Source organism: Lipophrys pholis, assembly GCF_963383615.2.
Source record: "Lipophrys pholis genome assembly, chromosome: 11".
NCBI classification, from domain to species: domain Eukaryota; kingdom Metazoa; phylum Chordata; class Actinopteri; order Blenniiformes; family Blenniidae; genus Lipophrys; species Lipophrys pholis.
In genome coordinates, this window is record NC_137631.1 from 2612596 (window position 1) to 2633885 (window position 21290).

A 21290-nucleotide genomic window follows, 5' to 3' on the forward strand; every position below is an offset into this window, starting at 1 on the left:
ATTTGAATACTCATTTGTGTACTGGCGCAGGCCTAAAGTCCACTTATTTATGTGTCTACCTAAATATTAGTATGGTGACTTGTGGTTGTCCACATGCACGGGTGGGTAGAGTACTTAAAAAATGAGTCAAAATAAAAGTACTGCTCATTCAGCATATTAATACTCATGTAAAAGTGAAACGTCGGCATTCAAATATATCATATCATACCTGTTTAATAATGATGGTTTTGATGTTTTAATGGTGTTAATGATTGTGCAGGATTTTGAATGTCACAATAGAGAAAGCAGAGGAGTATTAATGTTGTTTTACTGGTAGCGGAGCTGCTGTTATTGTGCTGTACATTTACTAACAGTTAGTTTTATGACATTACTTCGTCCTGTTGAGACATTTTGCAAATTCTAAAGTCAATTCTGATGTAGGATAATTCCTCATTCATATCAAGAGGCAGGAAAAAAAGTTGAAGACAGAAGGACATTGTATTTGGTAGGTGGCGCTCACTTCAAAATGGGGTATAATAGCATAAAATGTAAAAATAAAATATAGTGTATTTTGCCAAAGTGAATAAGTGAAATGAGTATAGTTTATTACATATATAACTGCTATGTGTTCCCTCGCGTGTTAACGTTCATCTCTGTGTTCCTCAGGAGGTGAGATCACAGATTACACTACGGGAGTCAAGATAATTCACTTTTCTTTATGTGTGTTTATCTTTTATTTTAATTTAAATTTATTAATGTTGGATATAATGAATATAAATCTGCCGCCTCCATAGTTGTCCTTGTGTATCGCCTCTTCCCAACCTTTTATACTATTATATTTAATACTTTCATTAAACCTAGAGTCTCAGCAATCAAGTTTTTACGATGAGTAATATTTTAAGAGTACGTTTAAAAGAGTAAGTCACGTTAATGATCGTCTATGTGTCATTTCTTCCGGTAGGGGTCGCTGTCTGTAAAAAGGACCAGGATCTCACGCTGCGCTGCGTTTCCTCGAGCTGCTGGTTAGTTAGCAGGTTAATTACTTAGCAGGTTAATTAGTTAGCGGGTTAGTTAGCAGGTTATCCGCTCGGGGAAAGATGGACAAGTTCCACGCATTCGCGGCCGGAGAGGAGAGCAGCAGCGACGACGGCTGGGACATGGGCCGGCAGCCGGAGAAGAAGAGCTGCGGCTTAATCCAGGCGAGTTGGTTTAATCTCGGTTAGCCACGTTAGCCGAATGAGCTAACTGCAGCCAGGTGACTCACCTGGCTAACTACACTGTTTTACTTTTATTCATTGGTGACAGTTGTGAAAATAGTTCAAAAATAAATTACACATCAGTCGAACAGTAACTTACTTCAGTTAAAATCATTCCTCTCTCATTTATATTTTAATTAATTGTTTACGCGCGCGCGCACACACACACACACACACACTTTTGCCGTCCAGCTGAAAATGTAATAAAATGTGTGTTTTAAGGTGTGTTGTGTTTGTGTCTTCAGCCTGGAGACACAGATGAAGGGTCCCTGATGAGAAGAGCCATCCGTTTAGGAGACACTCACTCGGTGGCTCAGCTGTTGGACAAAGGCAAGGCTTTTGATTCAATTCAACTTTATTTAAATAGCACGAACTACAACACAGTCGTTTCTAGGTGCTTTTAACAGAGAAAAACAATGTTGAACAACAAAACAACAACACTGTTTTTAGATTCAGCCTCCTTCTTATCTACATACTCTTCCTTTTATTTTCTCAAATGCAGAAATAGACAGTAAATGGCATTTGACAGTAGCTGAATTATGTTCATTTTGTCATTCTTAAATGTATATTATAGCTTCTTTTTTTTAACGACAAGTAAAGGAGGAATGTTTTTTTTACCTTGCTGACATGTTTTGCCTGCGTCTTGCTCTGAGGCTGCAGCCGAAATATGTCAGCAAGTTAAAAAAACGTTCCTGCTTCACTTGTCGTTAAAAAAAAAAAAAACCCAGTCTATACTATGTGGTATTTGACAATGGTGCTATTTCCAGGTTTCTACGGTATGGAGACTATAGTAAGTCTCTTTATAGATCCTGCTACTGGTGGAACTCCAACTTTTGTTTTGTTTTTGGATTTCATTTGGTCTAAATTACATAATCACACTTCTCATCACTGATCTCATCCTGTATTTCGCTCAAAACGATTCAGTAACACTTGTTTTCTAACTGGTATTATTTGTGCCTCTGGATCTTTGCGTAATGATAGTACAGGTGAAAGTTGCACATTTCTACACTCAAAAACATTATTTGTTGAGTTAATGTAATTTCATCAGCCCACATGTTTCCATCTGTTCAGATTAAGTGGATTGAGTCTCTTTTAATTATGTTATCTGAACAACATGCGTGAGAATGAACTGTTAACCAAGAGAAACTCAATAAACTGTTATTCAAACATTTCTTATTTGCAAGTTAAGCAGCTGCCCTGTCACACTACAGGATTTTAGAAATCGTCACAGGTTTAGAGAGAACACACTTATTGATCGCACAAGATCTTCCTCTTCTGATCTGATAGTGTGTGGTGTGAACGACGGCGCTCACCACACACCAATTGTTCAGCAGAGTATCAGGCGCTTCACCGTACACTTCTATAAAACTATATCTATAGGTCTATGTTCTTCACGTTCAATAGTCCAAATCTCACGTAGTCAAACGTGACTTCGGTGTAAAACACGGCATGTACACGTAAACAAACATGTTGTCACAAGTCAACCTCGGGCCGATATTACCACTCAGGATTTAACTTGAAGCAGATTCACTTCTTACCAGGATAAATCACTCCTGTATTCTGAAAGTTTAACTCCGGAGCAGAGCTTAGGAGCACCGTCTCCTAACCAATCAGATCTCTTGGAAAATAACCTTTCTATTTTTTGAATATCCTCATTGGTGCACGGATTGTCCCGCCCACTCGGAGAACTCAGAGCGCAGCGGAGACGGAGTGTTTGGAGCGATCTTTTTGACCTAATAAAATAAATCCTCGTCACTGAGGCTTTGAGGAATGTTCTTGTTCTTGTTCTTGTTCTTGTTCTTGTTCTTGTTCTTGTTCTTGACTTGTTCCAAGTCTGTTTAGCTCCATGAGGGTTGATCTGTAATAATGAGGTTAATAATAATGGTCACGTCTGACTGAACTGCAGAAACATGAATTTATGGAACACGCATCTACTCTGCCGTCAGGATGAGGAATTAATATCCCAACTAGGGCTGCAACTAACGATTATTTTGATAATCGTTTAATCGGTTGATCACTTTTTCGATGAATCGGATAAAAACAAAAAAAACATCTCAAATTGCAGGACCAGTTGATATTGAACAAACCAAACACCAAATATGTTATGGTAAAAGCACATAACTGAACCAATATATATATATATATATATATACACACACAGGCAGCACATATATACAAGATGTATACAAAATAATTATTAAATAAGATTTAATTTACTTCAGGGACCACATACGGTCCAGTTTAATCCTGGGTGGACCAGACTGGTAAAGTATTACTATAATAACCTTTAAATTTACACTTCAAAGTTTTTCTTTGTTGTGGTCACAGTGTACGTGATGAAATCGTCTATATTTTTGTAATATCAAACAGTTAGTATTGAAAATGACTACAATCTTAACATAAAGCCAATTTTAATGAAACATTCTGGTGCAAAATTCAATGAAATGGCAAAATAAAAACTGTGTATAAATCCTTTATAACCTCTTTACTTGGTGGGACCATATTAGAGCCTCTTGGTGGGTTTTGGCCGTCGGGCCTTATGTTCTCTGCTGGAAAGGGAAAGAAACTAAAGGAGAGGAGCTTCACTGCAGCACGGTGCTGCGGGGAAGCGGCGATGATTCAGATCTGAAACGAATCTCCTGACACCACAACGCCTGAATATTCCAATAATCTGGTCCAGCCCAGGTATTTTGGTCCTTTTAGTGTCGCTCAGCTTGAAATTTCCCAGGAAAACCTGTCCATTGTCCTCGTTCTGCAGATTGTCCCTCATTAAGGCGTGTTAACAGTTAAATATGTGTCGTACACAGTGACGTGTCCAGTACAGGGTGTCGCTCCTCACAGGTTCTACTGTACCTCCTCCTCCTCCTCGCTCCGTTCAACTCGCTCTGCAGACCGACGTTCTGTTTTTAAACTTTATTTCAGTCAGCCAGCGTTGATAAAGCTCCGAAAGGTGGAGTAAACAGCTCCACAACATGGCGAGTGGCGCATAAATCGCGCGACACAGCGAATCGATAATGAAATTCGTTGCCCGCACTTTTAATAATAATTTTATCGATTCGTTGTTGCAGCCCTAATCCCAACACAAAATGCATTCACAAAGGGGAAACAGCCTTTTAACAACTTGGTGGAAAATATAAAGTTAAAGAAGAGCAGTGAGGAATAATAGTGAAACTTGAGTGGTCACAGTATATATATATATTATATTGTCCTATAAATTGATATCGTATAATCTCGTGAAGCCACAGATTAACAACTTTCTGTCTTTGGCTGCAGCTGCAGTGTTGCTTTCAGCCTGGTTGGTTTTCATCCCGGTAGTCCCGACGTCACACCCCCTGCTGCTCGGCTCCTCTCTAGCAGAACACACACTACAGGATTTCTCCTCACACAAGTTGTACATGTTCATTACCTCCTTTCCAGACCTTCCGACTGGATCGGACTGGACAAAATCACTCTTATCACTCCTCCCACCACAGGAAAATCAGACATGATGTTGTTTGCAAACGTCCGACCGTCGGGCCTGCGCTCCCGATGCCCCGGAGGAGATCGGGGCAAAATTTGGCCAGATTATTCTGCAGTGTGTGCTAGGCTTTAGTCGCTGCTGCTGTCTTTGTAGTCTCACTTCTTCTCATGCTTCTGGGTGGACAGGTATGGACGTGGAGACCAGGCTGGACTTTGAATGGACTCCCCTCATGTGTGCTGTCGCAGTCGCTAACTACGAAATGACCAAATTACTGCTGGACAGAGGAGCCAGGGCAAATTCCAGCAACGGTCAGTTCCAGTCATTTGGAGTTGTTTTTGAAAAGTGCACGTCCAGGTTTGTAGGTTTTTAAGTAATGATGCCTCTGTACCTGTGGAAGCAGCAGTGAGTCTCCTATTAGGGTACAAAGTGGAATTAAAGTCTCGCTGGTTCCCTTCATTCCTTTTGCTTTATCAGCCTCATCAGACATGCACTACCTTGTATGTTTAAGTTCATCTTAGATATTTTAGTTTTATTATCGCAGTGCCTGCAAACATGACTGTGGAATCCCACGTGGCTCTGGAGCATTGTTTGAAATTTTTGAATTGGAGGCTGGGCAGACTAGTTCAAACTAGACGCAGTGGTGTTGGTTCTCCAGACCCCCACTTGGATTAAAAACAACAAAAAAAAAAATAAGCATCAATGCATTTTCCCTCCAGGGTTGAATATCAAACAGCCGCAGCTGATTTCAGTGGTCCCTTTGTGCAGTGGCGTCCAGCTGTTGCCTCCCCACCCCCACCCTGGCAGCATCTTTTTTCAATTTCCCCACCTGCTGCAGCCAAAAAGTCGGGGACCAATCAGGCGAGAGCTCCAATGGGCTTCATCTGTCATTACTTTATGCTGATGACGCCAAACATGAACTCTTAGAGAAACACAGCGCCCATCTTGTCAGTTGTTTTTAGTTCACGCATTCTGCACACTCATCCCAAAGCAAGAAAAATTGGATGCATGTGTTGGAAGGGAGGTCAGTCTAGGTGAGATAAGCCTCCATGTCGGCAGGTCCGTCTGCAGGAATCCCTGGATACATGGTCAGAGTCACTCAGGACCTGCATGCACTATTTCACTCCACTCTTCTTTCCTGAGGTCTGAATAATGTAGAACTATTACTTTATCGTCCCTTCATTGCACTTTGTCTCATGAAAATCAATGACAAACCAGTATGAGATTATACATCAATGCATTCTAATAATTAATATAACTAAAGCACACCCTGTGTTTAATATTCAACCTTGTCTGTTCGCGTGTCTCCCTGATCATTTAAGTGTTTTTCTGAAGCAGCGCTGAGCGAAATGACAGCACACACACACACACACACACACACACACACACACACACACACACACACACACACACACACACACACACACACACACACCATCGTGAGGAGCAGCACGACGTACCTCAGTAGACGTTAGGGGAAAAAAGATGATTGCAAAGCCAAATACCACTGTCGCCCCGGTGTGAGGATATTGTGGCTTCAAACCAAATGAGCAAGATGAGCCGGTCAACACCGACCAGCCAGTTTGTCCAGTTTGTCCCAAAGTGGTGGCAACCAAACAAGACAAGGCAACAAACCTTTACATTCTCACCGAAAACAGAAGCGCCTAACCTAGTTTCTATTATTTAATATTATTTATTGTTTTGGGTGTGTGTGGTTTTATATTTGAGTGGGTTTTTTCTTAACAGAGACGGGGTCTATTTTATTGTTTGTGGTTGTGAGTTTTATTCAAGTGCAGTTTGTTTGTTTTATTTAATTGTCTAAAAGTTCTTTACATTCCAGTGACAATGGTGAGAAATGACGAGTAAAGTTATTGCATTTGAAAGGGTATACTTGCACTATTATGATATATTATCATGACATTTGTGGTTAATTTGGTCAAAATGTTTTTTTGACGTTAATATCGTTTATCGGCAAAATCCAGCGAAATTTGTTATCGTCACAGGCCTCGCTGTGAGAGCAGGTCGGGGCGGGGCCATGAAAGCAGGTAGGGGTGGGGTCGTGACTGTAGGTAGGGGCGGGGCCGTGACAGCAGGTAGGGGCGGGGCTGAGGGAGCAGCTTGCTCAGTGTAAGGCAGGCAGGCGAGAAATAAACTTGATATTGTAACGCAAAAAGCTATAATTATTGATAAAAAAGACATTGCATTATTCAATATCACATTTTAAGGAAAGTTCAATATATTGCCCGGCTCCATTTCCACCCGTTTGCAGAGAGACGGAGCATTTTTGAAAAGCTCCTCATTGGGAAAACGGTGTAAACGCAACAAAAGTTTTTCATTCTCACTGTAAAACGTTGTTCTGTAAACTGCTTCAGCTCTCTCTGGTGTCCACTCGGCGTCCTCGTGTGGCTGCTGAAAGTCCCACTGACCAGAGTTTGGAACCTGAAGCTGTCGGTTCCCACGTGTCCCAGGCTCAGGACTTGATTTTTGTCTGTGAGTGATTTATTTGAGGTACGGGAAACGATTACACGGGAGGACGACGTGTGGTCACGTACTGATGGCGTCCGTCCAAACGGCGAATCCGAGCCGGAGGAATGAGCAAGAGTTTGATAATGGCGAGCACACTGCCATCATGCCCTCTCACCAACTCTCAGACCTGGAGATTTATTTACTTCAGTTCCAAGCAGATGCAAACCAGGCAGTCTTGTTTACACCCACACACACAGAGTGTAAACACACACACACACACACACACACACACACACACTGTTGGGGGGGAACCCAGGTTGGGACTCGCAGTCACTGCTGGAACTAAACAGGAATCAGTAGATGGCCACAGGTCTCAGACTGAGGAGAGATAAAGGAGATCACCAGATAACTGGTCTGAAGTTCCACTTTAATAAAAGCTGACACACTTCCTGATGCCAGATAAACAGCCAGCCGTCTAAAGTCAACAAGTTCTGCTTTCAGACTTCATCCATAACGTACATGGAGCCATCATTTCCTCGAATTAGGTTTACTCAACATTTTAACTGTAATGATGTATTGTTTTTCTGGTTCTGACCCATCAGGGTCACCATGTTGACCGGTGCTCTGGTGATTCAGGAGAGGTTTGAGGAGAACATCAGCCAAACATTCCAACCTTCAGGATGTAGATACCATTGAACAACATTGGCCATAACATTATGACCGCCTACCTATCTCTGCAGAACTAAAAGCTGGTCCACATAGAAGAAAAGTGAGTTTGTTGTATATTGAAGCACGACTGACTGTATCTGTTGTGTTCGTGGCTTTTGTGGAGTAAATCGTTGTATTGTGGAGTTTTTGGTTCCACGTTGGTTAGTTTAGTTTATCTGATTTATATGGTGCCAATAAGCACTTGGTCATCTCAAAGCATTTTTACAGCTTACATCTACATTTATCAGTGTTTTATTGATCTAATCCATGCTATTAAAAAATGTCAAAAATGTCATGCACATGTTGAATATACAAAGTCTTGTACATCTCAGGACATGTTTACAGGACATGATGATCCTTTCAAGGGAAAATGGCAAACTTTTGTTGTGTTTTGGGTGTCAATTCACACAACAGTGCTCAGAGCCACTGGAAATGCTGAAAATCCCTCGAACAAACTTAAAATGGCTCCCAAGATGGAACTTTTTAAAAATGCTCCATCTCCATGGAAATTGGGGGAAATGAAACTTTTCAACAGTCGCGGCCTCCAGAGTGTCATAACTCCAAGTTCATACTCTCCTGGGACTTGGTAGTTAATTTTTTTTTTTTGGGAATTCTGATATTGGAGAATAAAACATTCAAATAATCGACCAATCAGCCGATTAACTTTTTAGGGATAGGGTGACTCGTCGACAAATATACGTCAACACCGGAGACGACAATGTCCGGTCATTGTGGCAGAACACACAGGATGGATGAAGAACGAGCTAAAGTACCAGTCACGCGTGAAAATGACTCAACGAGGCAAATCATGGGGGATGGGAAACTTACTGACTTGTTTCTGTCACAAAGTAGTTTCCTTATCACTGAGGTAAACGGCTCCGTCATGAAAGGAGTCGGAGCGTCCTCTACTGGATACGTAACATCAGAAAAACGCCACATTCCCTGCATTTTTTTTAGTGAGAAATAAGTGTGAACATTGGTGGCAGTCGATTATTCTCCAATGGTTTTATCGGCCGATTAATCGGTCAGGCCCCAGTTGAGTGACCCGGAACAGCAGTCCACCTTTGTCATCTGCTCATACAAATGTCCGTGTACTTGCCATTGTTAATGTTTCTAGCGTATTATTCTCTGCACGCGTGTTAGCTTTCATTACAAAAACGACCAACAACGCCAACTCGTGGCCTGGCATGCTGACGACATGGTTGGCAAATGTTGCAAAACACAAAGTTTTCTGTAATGAAAGTTAAAAAAAAAAAGTAAAAGTCACTTGTAATGTTGCAACGTAAACAGGGTCTAAGTTTCAGTACAATAGTACAGGTACTGTTGTGTAGCAAGGTTAGTCAAAGTAACTTCTCTATGAAGGTCAAACGGTTTCACACCAGCTGCAGTGTGTCTTTAAAAAAAGAAAATCGAAGTCTTTTGAGATTGTTTTTTTTATTGATTAGCTGAAGTTTGGAAGATGTATTTAATCAAGATTTCCACCCCACAGAAAAGCAGACGGTTCTCATGGTGTGCTGCGCGGCGGCTGCCAAGGAGAATAACATCACAGCCTGCTTGGAGCTCCTGCTGTCTAGAAACCCAGATCCAAACATGGTGGACAGGTGAGGGGAGGGGGAGGGAGGGGAGGGGAGGGGGGTCCAAATATTTACAGGTTTTTCCAACACAGCACATACAGTCACACCCTTTTTGATGTAGGCACAAGAAAGCCGAGGTGCCGGTCTTGCTCCCTTTGATGGCTGTGTTCTGCTGCCATGTGGTAGCATATGGAGCACCATGCTCCGTACACTGTGTGTATATTTGTGCGTTTTCTTTGGAATGTCCTGTTTTGTCATCTGCACGTAGAGCGGAGTATCACACAGACAAACAAACGCAGTGGAACTGGGTGGCCACAGGCTTTTTCACACTAGCTGGTGCAGCTTGGAAAGGGCTGTTTCCTAGTTTTAAGTCTACCGCCGAGGCATGCAGAGTTAATTATATTGGAAATCTTTAATAGCAAAAAATGGGGGTATGATGCCGTGGCAGGAACACATTTGTCAACTTTTTGTACTTTATTTTCCTTAAGTTCGGGGAAAACAAATGGGATTCAACACATCAGTGATATATAGACACACTCAAGCTGCTTAAATACTTCACAATTTTTTTTAATCATTACAGATTCTGACTAAATTCTAGCTCAGTGTTTGCTGCAAATATTTTTCTGTTTAAAAAAATTTCTAATATGGACAATTGTGTCGTTTAAAGGGGCGATGTTATTAAAAATTCACTTTCTAATGGTTTTCCAGCAGTACTAATCGTCCCCTTACCTGGAATGACCCCCCCCCCCCAGAAGTGAAGAAAGTCTGTCCTCTCTCTCCCTGGCTTGTTTCAGTTTTTAAAAAAGTGTGTTGCTTAAACAAGCCAATCAGAAATCAAAACCTAAATGTTGTCATCGGGGGTTTAGCCAATTCCAATCAAGGGAAGCCCTTTGACTCCTCCCACAATTAGGCAGCTCTGCTCTGACACATGGGACCATGAGAGGAGGTGTGTGGGCGGAGCCAGTTCAGCTCACACAGACACAGCAGATTCATATGAATATCATATGATACAATATTGAAATGGCTGAACATTAAGGAAAAGTTGGATTTGGGGCGATAAACGTTGAATACAACATTTGTGTGTACATGATTTGCATTGACTGGTGGCTACGTGTTTAGCCAAGACAATTGAAGGATAAGAAACAATTGTCCTCGCTGAAAAAAACATGAGGAAGGAGGCAGAGTGAACCAGAGGAACAGCTTTGCTCTCCAAAAATGAAGTCACTGTGGAAGAGGATCAGCAGTTTCTTCTAAAGGACCGGAGAGTCCGCCTGCTGCTGACTCCATTCCATCTTCATCCTCCTGCAGAAAATCCCTTCTCATGGTCCCCCTTTTGTATTTCATCTCCAACAGAAAAGTAAATGCATTTTGCTTTTGTTCAAGATCAAGGCTGTCACAGTGGTGCAGTGGTTAGCACCGTCACCTTACAACAAGCTCCAAGAGAGCCTGTCTGGGTGGAGTTTGCATGTTCTCCCTGTGCCTGCGTGGGCTCCTCCAGATGCTCTAGCTTCGACCCACAAGCCCAAAGACGTTTGTCAGGTTCAATGGTGAATCCAAATCAATCGGTCAAATCCATAAATCGACAGAAACTCAAACAGTCCATCAATAAATGTGTTCAACATCCTGTAGCTGCTTTTCAAGATGTTCACTCTCGTGGCTAGATAATCCTCCAGGATTGGAAATAAAGTTGTTTATTCCGGCTGTCAATCCCGTCACAACATAATGGATCAATCACACTTTTGTTTCAAGTCTGAAATTCTTTCATGTTTGTCTTTTTTAACAGCATAAAAGAATTGTTCAAAGTTTGAATTTTTAAAATGTAAAGTAAATGTTAGTATTTGTTTCGGTAGAGTTATCTGGAGATTACCTCCTGAACGTGAAGCTTCACAAAAAAAGCTCAAAGTGTTTCTTGAGACTTTTTCATTTGAGAACAAATGTGCAGTTAACCGCTGGTCGTTCGCTTCGCTGATGATGTTCGGCTGCTGCTGACTGGGTTGCTTAAACGTGATAATTCACACTCAGTTGGCTTAGGTTTATATTCCTCATCGACTCAGTTGTCAGGTCATATTTATTCAAAGAAACTATTTGATCTGTAGAAAAGTCTGTTTCCCAGCCATTGTAAAGATGATTTTTTGGTGGAAAGCTCCATCTCCTCTGAACTCACCTGAACTGACCTCCCCATCGTGAGGTGGATGGCGCAGGCTGCCATTCATTCCACTGACTTCAGCTTTAATGCGGCTGCTCAAGTAAAGGCTTGTATTATGTGTTTCAGATCATATCTGAGCTCTAACAGGAAATTATCAATTTTCTGGACAAAATCCTTCAAATCAAAAACAAACGGGTACATTTGTAGAAAAATAACTCTTAGCTCATTCCAGAAGACATTTTGTTGTATTTCTGCAGAGAAGTAACCTTTCTATCTAATTTATTCAAATGAAACAACACAGAGACCCGAGCAGATAGATCTGTGATGCTGCAGTGAAAGCTAACCATCATATTGATTATCATCCGTGTCGAAGACACGCACAACGGACAGGTTGTAAAAACATGCATGAACGCTACAAATGATGGACATGTGTGTTTACTTTTATATTAGCATCATGTTGCAATAGTACTTATTTTTAATTCTAGAAAAACAAAGGCAAATATTTAGAGATTCTATTATATTTCAATAATTGGATCAAAGGTTTATTAAACTGTCATTCTACTAGACATGTTCACTCCAGAGCCAAGTGGGCTGTATGTGGCAGGTGAACTACAATGAGACCCTGATTGTGCAGACCCATAGTTTCTGAATTTTCCTTTCATAAAGATTTTGAGTTTACTCCGCAGCATTTTGAAAAACAATGTCGGTTTACACAGAAATGGCAGAAACACGAAAAATGGTGTAGTTAGAAGGCCAGGCCACTAATGTGTGCTGTTGTTTGTGCGGCTGAAACAAACAATGAATTTAATTGATTAAACGCAATTATTGAAATAGTTGTCAAATAATTTAATAACAATGATAATACATTTTATTTTTATAACACACTTTAAAATCAGGCTTCATCTCAAGGTGCTTAACAGGAGGAAGAAATAAAACAGAAAACACATTAGTCAAAAAGAGAAGGACCACTGTAAAAGCAGATGGATAAAACTAGACATTAAAAGATCAACACTCCACCAGAGCTTTATTTAAAAACAGATCGGAATAGGTGAGTCTTTAGTCTGCTTTTGAAGACTGCAAGGGAGTCAGAGGTCCTCACTCCACAGGCATAGTCCCAGCACGGAAAATGCATGCCCCCCTGCATAGTTGAGTGCTTGGTCCTGTGCTTGGCCCCCCATGATAGAGCGTTGGTGCAATGCTCGGCCCTCCATGGTAGATTTTATACTGGGACCAATGTATGGAGCTAGGTTGTTTTTTGTTTTTTTACTGTTCCAGCTAAACTGACGTCTGGTCAACGCCTAATTTTCCTTAATCTGCATTGTTCACAGAAACGTAAATCTTTTTTTTTTTTAAGTAATATTAAAACCATATCATTAATTCTATTGATAATCTGTCATTAATTATATGACTGGGAAACATTGACCAATCAGAAAGGAAGGGGGATTACGAGGCCATCTATACAATGCCTGCCCTCAAAGTGCCAAAACTCAACATCACCGTATTGTGATTTCCTGGTTTTGGTGAGAACATCCTTGAGGAACTAATACAAGATGCCATAGTCCACCGGGTCCTTTACAGGGGACAGTGTCAGGTGGAGAGGGAGGGACAATATAATGCCTGATTGTCTTAGTTTTGGTTCTGAAAAAGTCCATAAAACAATAAAATTTAGTCAACAATTAGTAGGTTAATAAAAAAGAAATGTTCCCCCTTGAACTGCTACCTTATCATGATGGGGGAGTTTGAATACCCGAATGATCCTAGGAGCTATGTTGTCGGGGGGCTTTATGCCCCCCAGTAGGGTCTCCCAAAGCAAACTGGTCCTAGGTGACAAGTCAGACTAAAAGCAGTTCAAAAAGCCCCCATGGATAAATCAAAGAGAAGAGTGACGTCGCCCGGTAAGGCGCAGCCGGGGCCTCACCCTGGAGCCAGGCCTGGGGTTGGGGCTTGTCTGTGAGTGCCTGGTGGCCGGGCCTTTGCCCGCGGGGCCCGGCCGGGCCCAGCCCGAAGGGACGACGTGGGTCCCTCCTCTTCCACCTGTGAGCCCACCACCCACAGAGGCTACCGTAGGGGTCGGGTGCAGTGTGGATTGGGTGGCAGTAGATGTCTCGGGCCTTGACGACCTGATCCCCGGACACAGAATCTGGCTTTTGGGACATGGAATGTGACCTCGCTGGGGGGGAAAGGAGCCTGAACTTGTGCGGGAGGCTGAGAGATACCGTCTAGATATAGTGGGGCTCACCTCCATGCACAGCTTGGACTCTGGAACCCAGCTCCTCGACGGGGGCTGGACACTCCACTTTTCTGGAGTTGCCCGCAGTGAGAGGCAGCTGGCTGGCGTGGGCTTACTTATTGCCCCACAGCTCAGCCGCCATGTGTTGGAGTTCACCCTGGTGAACGAGAGCGTCGCATCCCTACGCCTTCGGGTAGGAGACAGGCCTCTGACTGTTGTCTCGGCCTACGGACCAAACAGCAGTACAGAGTACCCAACCTTCTTGGAGTCCCTGGGAGGGGTGCAGAATAGTGCTCCAACTGGAGATTGTCAACCAATCTGTTCTAGCAGTAACCACAGTGTGGCAGTAATGAGCCACCTGTGTTTGTATTCTACCAGCACAGCAGGAGAAGAAGCCAACAGCCAATAAATCTGAGACAAGGTAGAGGCAGCAATTTATTTCTGTCTAATTATTGCTCATTATGCATTAATTAAGCTCATTGTGTTAGTCTTACTTATCTGACTAAACAAAGATGTTTGTTGAAAGAAATCTTTTTTGTTATTATTGTCAAATACTCACGCATGTGCAGAAGAACTATTTACTATGACCATGATGCGCATGCATAGTAGTAGCGTTTCCACCGTTTACATGGAGCCCGGCTGTTTTCAAAAAGTTCCACCTTGGGAGCCGTTTTCAAAAAGTGTTGTTATCTAACAGAACATAAAGGAGCTGCTGTAAATGTCACTTTACCAGGTTGTAGACCAGGGGGGCCATATACAGCCCAAAGTAGAATAACACCTTAAGATACAAAATTTAGTGCAGTTCATCTGTAGGCCCTGTTTACGCAACAAAAAAACGAGTGCAACCACAGAACTTTCTTCACTTTTGAGGGTTCTGTCTATGCGACAACGTTGCTCGTCTCCACTGCAACCGTCATGTTTTCAAACCGGCTCCCAAGGTGGAATTTTTCTTTCACGCTTGCGTGAATAGTTGAAGGTGAATAAGTGAATAGTTCTTCTGCTGGTGCACGAGTAATAAACATCTCCCAGACTCCCAGTCCATATTCTAGTTTTATCGTTCATATTGGTGGTTTTATAGTTGAGACTCACCCCGAATAGCATCCAATTTCTCATCCGTCCATACGGATGTCGGATGCTCTCGGTTTTAACATTTATAACATATTGTTCTCTGCACACGTGTGGCTGTTTCATTACAAAAACAAGCAACAGCACCCCCTCGTGGCCGAGCACGCTAACTACATTGTTGTCAGTGTGTCTGCTGCTACAGGGTAAACGCAACACTTTTCAGAATCAAAATTCTTTATTGTCATTGTTCCTCTTACAGAACCATAATGAAATTAAAAATAGCAGCTCTCGTAAAGAAACAGTGCAAACAACAAAGTGCAAAGATAATTAGTGCAACAGACGAGGTGTTATCACGTGAAACATTGCAAAGAGGTCAGAATACATTGTTAAATGGTTTCAGGAAGGAGTTTCTCTTTTGGCCGATGAACCAAAGGCTCTCCTCCTGGAGAAGATTTGGTAAATATCAATTGGCGCAGTTGTGGGATCCACAATGTGGTTTCCTGTCTTAGTGAGGAACTTGGAAAATGTCATCTCATGCAAAATAATGAAGACATTCCTGAAGCCTGTTTCCTGTTCCTGCATTTTTCTCATATCAAAGTGTGGATTCAGCCCCCACACGGACTTGGTTGTTTACCTTTTCTCCAAATCCTCTTCCACTTTTGTTGCACACACACACACACAGACACACACACACACACACACACACACACACACACACACACACACACACACACACACACACACACACACACACACCCCAACAGGCTGCATCATTAGGTAATTGATCAGTTCCTTTCCAGACATAATATTTGAAGCGTGGTAACAAGACGCAGAAGGGTGCAGATGAGGGGGGGCCAGTAGCCCCTCCAACATGCACAGGAAGGTTCACGTGGATGCAGATGGGGAAAAATATCCTCCCCCTCTTTTTCCTCTTCATCTCTTACGTCTGAATATCAAGCAGTGATTAACACCAGCTGCATATCCCTCCATCTCGGCGTAAACAGGCTCTCTGTGTCATCTTCAGAGCCCACCAGCAGCCCCATGTGGGGCCCACCACCTGCATACCTCACCTCACCTCACCTCACCTCACCTCACCTCCACGCTGCTCACCTACAGGAAGGGACATGATGCTTAGCCACATGTGGCACCACAAAGCCTTCACTAAAGCAATAAATATAGATTTTTTTTTTAATTCTGCACTTATTGTTTGACACAAGAAAAGTTTGACAAATGAATTAACCCGTCACATTCCATTGTATCATCCATCTGTCTTTTATAAACTTTCGTGCATGTTTTTGGACTTGGAGGAAACCCATTCAGACATGGGGGTAAACATGCAAACTCCACACAGAAAGACCCCAGCCGGTATTTGAATAATGACCTTCTCACTATGAGGCGAGAGCTCTAACCTCTGTTCCACCGAGCAGCCCCCGTTGTGCCATGTGATATTTAATATATTCCAAGCACACCATTTGATAAATTCAAATGAAACGTTTCCAAAGAAGAAAATAAATTCAGTTCAATGTGTAGAAAGCTATTCCTTTCAATTATGCCGCTTTAGGTATATCTTCGATATGTGGAAAGAGCAAAAAAGTTATGTTGATAAAAGTACAAAATGACTGAAAACTTAAACCAGAGGTGCATTCTAATGACTACTTCTGGACTACATTTTGACGTGGTAAATTGTAGGACCATTTGATACTGAATGAACCAAACACAGGAAGATTGGAAAAAAGTGTCATGGACGGACGAATGGAAGTTTGAGGTGTTTGGATCACACAAACGAACATTTGTGAGACGCAGAACAACTGAAAAGATGCTGGAAGAGTGCCTGACTCTGCCTGAATATCATTATTTCTAACCTTGTCAATGTCTTGACTATATTTTCTATTAAGTTTACAACTCGTGTGGTAAATAAAAGTGTGACTTTTCATGGAAAACACAAAATTGTCTGGGTGACCCCAAACTTTTGAACGGTAGTGTACATGTGTATGTAATAAATACAAAGATGTATACAAAATAGAATTTAGCTTCAGGGGCCACATTCAGTCAGTTCCATCTGGAATGGGCTGGACTGAAAAATATTATTATAATAATCTTTGAATTTATACTTGAAAATCTTTATTGTGGCGCACAGTGTACGTGATTTTCTAGATCAAACAATTACTTCTGAGAATGATTACAATCTCAACATAAAGTCAAATTTAATGAAACATTCTGCTTCCAAATACAGTAAAATGTCCCCAAAAAACACCTATAAATCCTATATAACTACTTTGCTTGGTTGTTCGTCTGGATTGGAGCCTTTTGCGGGCCAGTTTTGGCCCACAGGCCTTATGTTTGACTCCGCTGGTGTAAAGTGAAAGTGAAACTTAAGCTTAAGCAGATCACAGCACATCACCGCCATGCAGGTGAGGCTGTCCACTCATTAATGGGTGTTAACAGTTAAATACGTGTCCGTGCACTACAGTTTGTTCGCTCGGTACCGGGCGTCCTTTCTTATCGGGTCCCATCATCCGTGGTTGGACTGTACACATATTGTAGACGGCTTTGAGCAAGTCATCCACTGTTTTTTTTTGTCTTTTTTGAAAATTGACCGTTCAAATGACGCCTAGACAGCTGGTTGCCTAAAACTGTGGTCGTACTGCAGAGTATACATGTTGAAAATGTCAATATATTCACAAAACCAGGCAATTACTATAGAAAATGACTACAATCTTAAGATAAAGCCAATTTTAATGAACCCTCTGCAAAATACAGTAAAATGTCCAAAAAGCGTCTCCTCTTTTGAGCTGGTTTTTGGCCCATGGGCCTCACATTTGACACGCCTGCTTTAAACTATTAAAATAACTAAAACATCTAGAAATGACTGAAATATCTCAGCTGTGAAAACCTTAAAAAAGGTTATACATGTTAAAATGACTTTTAAGTGTTAAAAACTGTGATACAAATCTAAACTGCACTTAAAATTCATGCTTACACCACAGTGTTAGTAATTGTTGTGTGTGAAATTGTATAAGCTGTGTTCTCCATTCGTAATTATCCCGTCACTGTTTCTTTAAATTCTCATCGCACGGGCCGGATTGGACCATCTCAGGCCGGTTCTGGTCCCCTGGGCCATGTATTTGCTACATCTGCTGTATGGCAATCTGAACTTAACTCTACAGTAGCAGTTTTGTAGGATTTTATCATTTAGATTAAAACTGTTGACTCGTACAAAAAGAGAAAAAAGCCACAGTTTGTTCAGATAACGTGCTGTCTATGCAGATTCATCCACTGTTGGCGATGCGGCGTGCTTTCAGATGCGGTGACAGTTACTGAAACTTATTGTTCTTGACTTCCTGATAAGAGGAATAATGTTTACTCAAACCCATCTGCTTATGGATGAGCTGACTCGGACTGACTCGCACACATGAAACAGTGTGTGAGTGACCTCGACGTCCGGCCCACAGCTAATCCAGCCCTGGGAAAATCCAGCAGCACAGTTGATGAAAGCAGAACTGTAACGGTGGGACCTTTTTGGTCTCGGAGGGAAATGACTGATTGATGTGCGGGTGAATAAATCTGTTCAGTCGTAGGTGTCAGAGGCTTTGCTGCATTTGTTTGAGTTCAGATCGAACATTAACTTGAGTTACCTGTGGTAGCTCTTCAGATTCGCACCCGTTAAACAAATATGGCCTCCACCCGCGGCCGCAAACCTCTTCATGATTTGTAGGTACAAGTGTCAACGCCGGCGTATTTACACCGACAACACCAGGACTCATCAGTTCTTCTAAGAAAGCTTTGCACAAGTTTTAAGAGTGTGTTGAGGGGGATTCTTCTTCTTCATTCTCCCAGAAGGGGCTTGGGTTCAGACACTGATGTGGGAACAGAAGGCCTGGCGCACAGGCGCCACTCAGATTCACTCCAAAGGAGTTCTGTCAGGTTGAAGCTGGCCAGTCAAACTGGAGCAAGTTGGACCAAGATGGATATGGACCTTGCTCTAGCCTCGTTTCCACTGCACAGACTGTGCCGGTACGAACGGTACGGTACAGCAGACCCAAATCTGTTGCACAGTTCCACCGCAGAGAGTACAGTTATAGTGTAGGTGGGATTGTGAACAGCGCAGATATGCAATGTCATTATGCAACAGAGGGGCTGTAGAGCCGCTGCAGAGGGGCTGTAGAGCCGCTGCAGAGGGGCTGTAGATCTGCATGTTAACGACCTCTGATATATAAACTTGGTGGTTTTGAATCCTACTGCCCCAGAATTGTTGAACTGTATTTGAATTAAAAGCTAATCCAAACATGCAGATCATTGGAAAGGAAGCAGCCTAAAGACTGTCATTGATATGACTGTTGATACTCCACCTTTTTATTAATAATTTATTTGTAAATGATTTTAGATTTTGTGATCATTCTGTGGCGTATTGATACAAGCAGGTCCTCTAGTTCCTGTCATTATGTGTAGTCGTTCTCTGTGTCAGTTTGTCAGATTCCCAGACTGTTTTGTTTGCATGTGAACCGTGTGAAAGCCTCTTCATGATTCATGTTTTACAAGCACACAACGTTCCTGTCAAAGGGAAACGTGTAGTGATGAATTGTTAGGAACATTCCCAAATATATCAGCTGATGAGTTGGTGGTGATAAGGTTTCTCGTGCTTATTTACATTTCGGCCTTGTTCAGGTGGAAGCAAACACACGAAGGTGATAAAGGAGCGGCTGTAACCCAGAGGTTGATATCATCAGTATTGTCGATTATTAAAATCAAAAACAAAACTGTAAATTTCAGGTTTGGTCCACTGTGTTCAGAGTGGGTGTATACTATTAACTTCCTAAATCTGTTTAACATAAAGCGAAGTGAAGCAGATCGTTGGAGCCGATGAGCCGTTAGTTCTCAGAGTGCTGGGTTGCAGAGTCTCAGAGTGAATCACAAACTTGGACTCGGACATTTTTGTGCTGCATGGCGCAGAAAAATGCAAAGTAAACCAATCAAAAAGTCAAAAGAGGTAGTTTGATATATAAACAAATAGGATAGCTCAGTTATGTGTTGGTAGGTGGTGGGGTGTCAACTTGCCTCCGTTCATCAGTCTGACTGCAGCGGAGAGGAAACTGTTCTGATGAACCCGAGGTTCTGGCCCTGATGGACTGGAGCCTTTTGTCAGAGCCGAGGGGCTGGAAAAGTCAGTGTCCGGGGTGAGGGCGGTCGGCTGGAGAAGTACAGCTCCTGGGGAGGTGGGAGGTTGCAGCTAATCACCTTTTCAGCAGAAGGGATGATCTGCTGCAAATTGGCCTTACACCTGGCTGCAGCAAACCTGCCCCAAGCTGCCCTCTGCTGCTCCCTGCTGGCTCCTGTTGCCTCCTGCTGCCCCCTGCTGGATCCTGTTGCCTCCTGCTGGCTCCTGCTGCCCCCTGCTGGCTCCCCAGAACCATTTCTGTCAGCTTCTTTTCTGTTTATCTCATTTATATTTTGATACATTTTTTGCTTCTGTGTCTTCATTCATTTCTGTATTTGTTTTCCATTCATTCAGTTTTCATTCTTTCTCTTTCTTTTTAAATTGTGTGAATGCTGAAGGCAGGCACACATTAGTGATCCGAAGCTTTATTATTATTATTATTATTATTCTGACTTCTTTGTCAACCAGCTTCGTCGACATTATAGTTCAGCTTCATTCAGCTTCAGCATTCACACGTGCCTTATCTTCTGGAAATGCAAACCGCCTAGTTTTTCCTTTGTCTTTTCTGTGGTTTTGTAAAACATAGCCCTAACAGAAGAAAAGGCCATTCAGGCCTTTTCCTCTGTTAGGGCCTTTCTGAACATATTTTCATTTATTTAATCTGTGCAATTTTGCCAACATGTACAAATAACTATAAAATAATTATTATAAAATAATAACTCTAAATATACTTAGGCCCTGTTTACACGACAACGAATACGAGTGTATCCGCAAAACTTTCGTCACTTTTGGGGGTTCAGATCCACTGTATCCGCAAAGCTCTTACTGCGCTTCTCTCCCCCTCCCTCCCCTCCCTCCTGCTCATACCCTTGTAAACAAACATGGCGGACCCGTAGTGGTTTGACCCGCGGTCCGTATTCTAGTTTTATCGTCCATATCAGTGGCGGCTGGTGATAAATTTCTTAGGTGGGGCTGTTCATCCCCCCCAAATGAAAGATTTAAACAGCTATTGAACAGAGAGCCCTTATTAAGACTCTTTTATTAACATACTTGTAAACAAATAGAAGCAGATGCTTCATTAGTCCTTTTTACAAAATGAAGGTGTTTTGGGGCTGGTTTACTGGAAATTACTGAGTTTAGGAAAAACTAAAGGTATATCAGGTATATTTTCAAACAACACATCAATTCCTCTCTCTTGAAAAAACCCTCAAAAAAATAAGTTAATAATCAGAGACTCACAGCTTGTTGTCTTCA

General features: G+C 42.1%; 1 protein-coding gene across 1 annotated transcript in view; it reads left to right on the top strand.

Moving 5' to 3' along the window:
- The first annotated feature begins 948 nt into the window (after positions 1-948).
- Positions 949-21290, top strand: part of asz1 (ankyrin repeat, SAM and basic leucine zipper domain containing 1) — a 55361-nt gene continuing 35019 nt past the window's right edge. The window contains exons 1-4 of the mRNA XM_080475662.1: positions 949-1178; positions 1481-1565; positions 4881-5003; positions 9356-9467. Of these exons, the coding sequence (XP_080331788.1) occupies positions 1077-1178; positions 1481-1565; positions 4881-5003; positions 9356-9467 (422 nt within the window). The 5' untranslated portion in view covers positions 949-1076. The remainder of the gene's footprint in view (positions 1179-1480; positions 1566-4880; positions 5004-9355; positions 9468-21290) is intronic.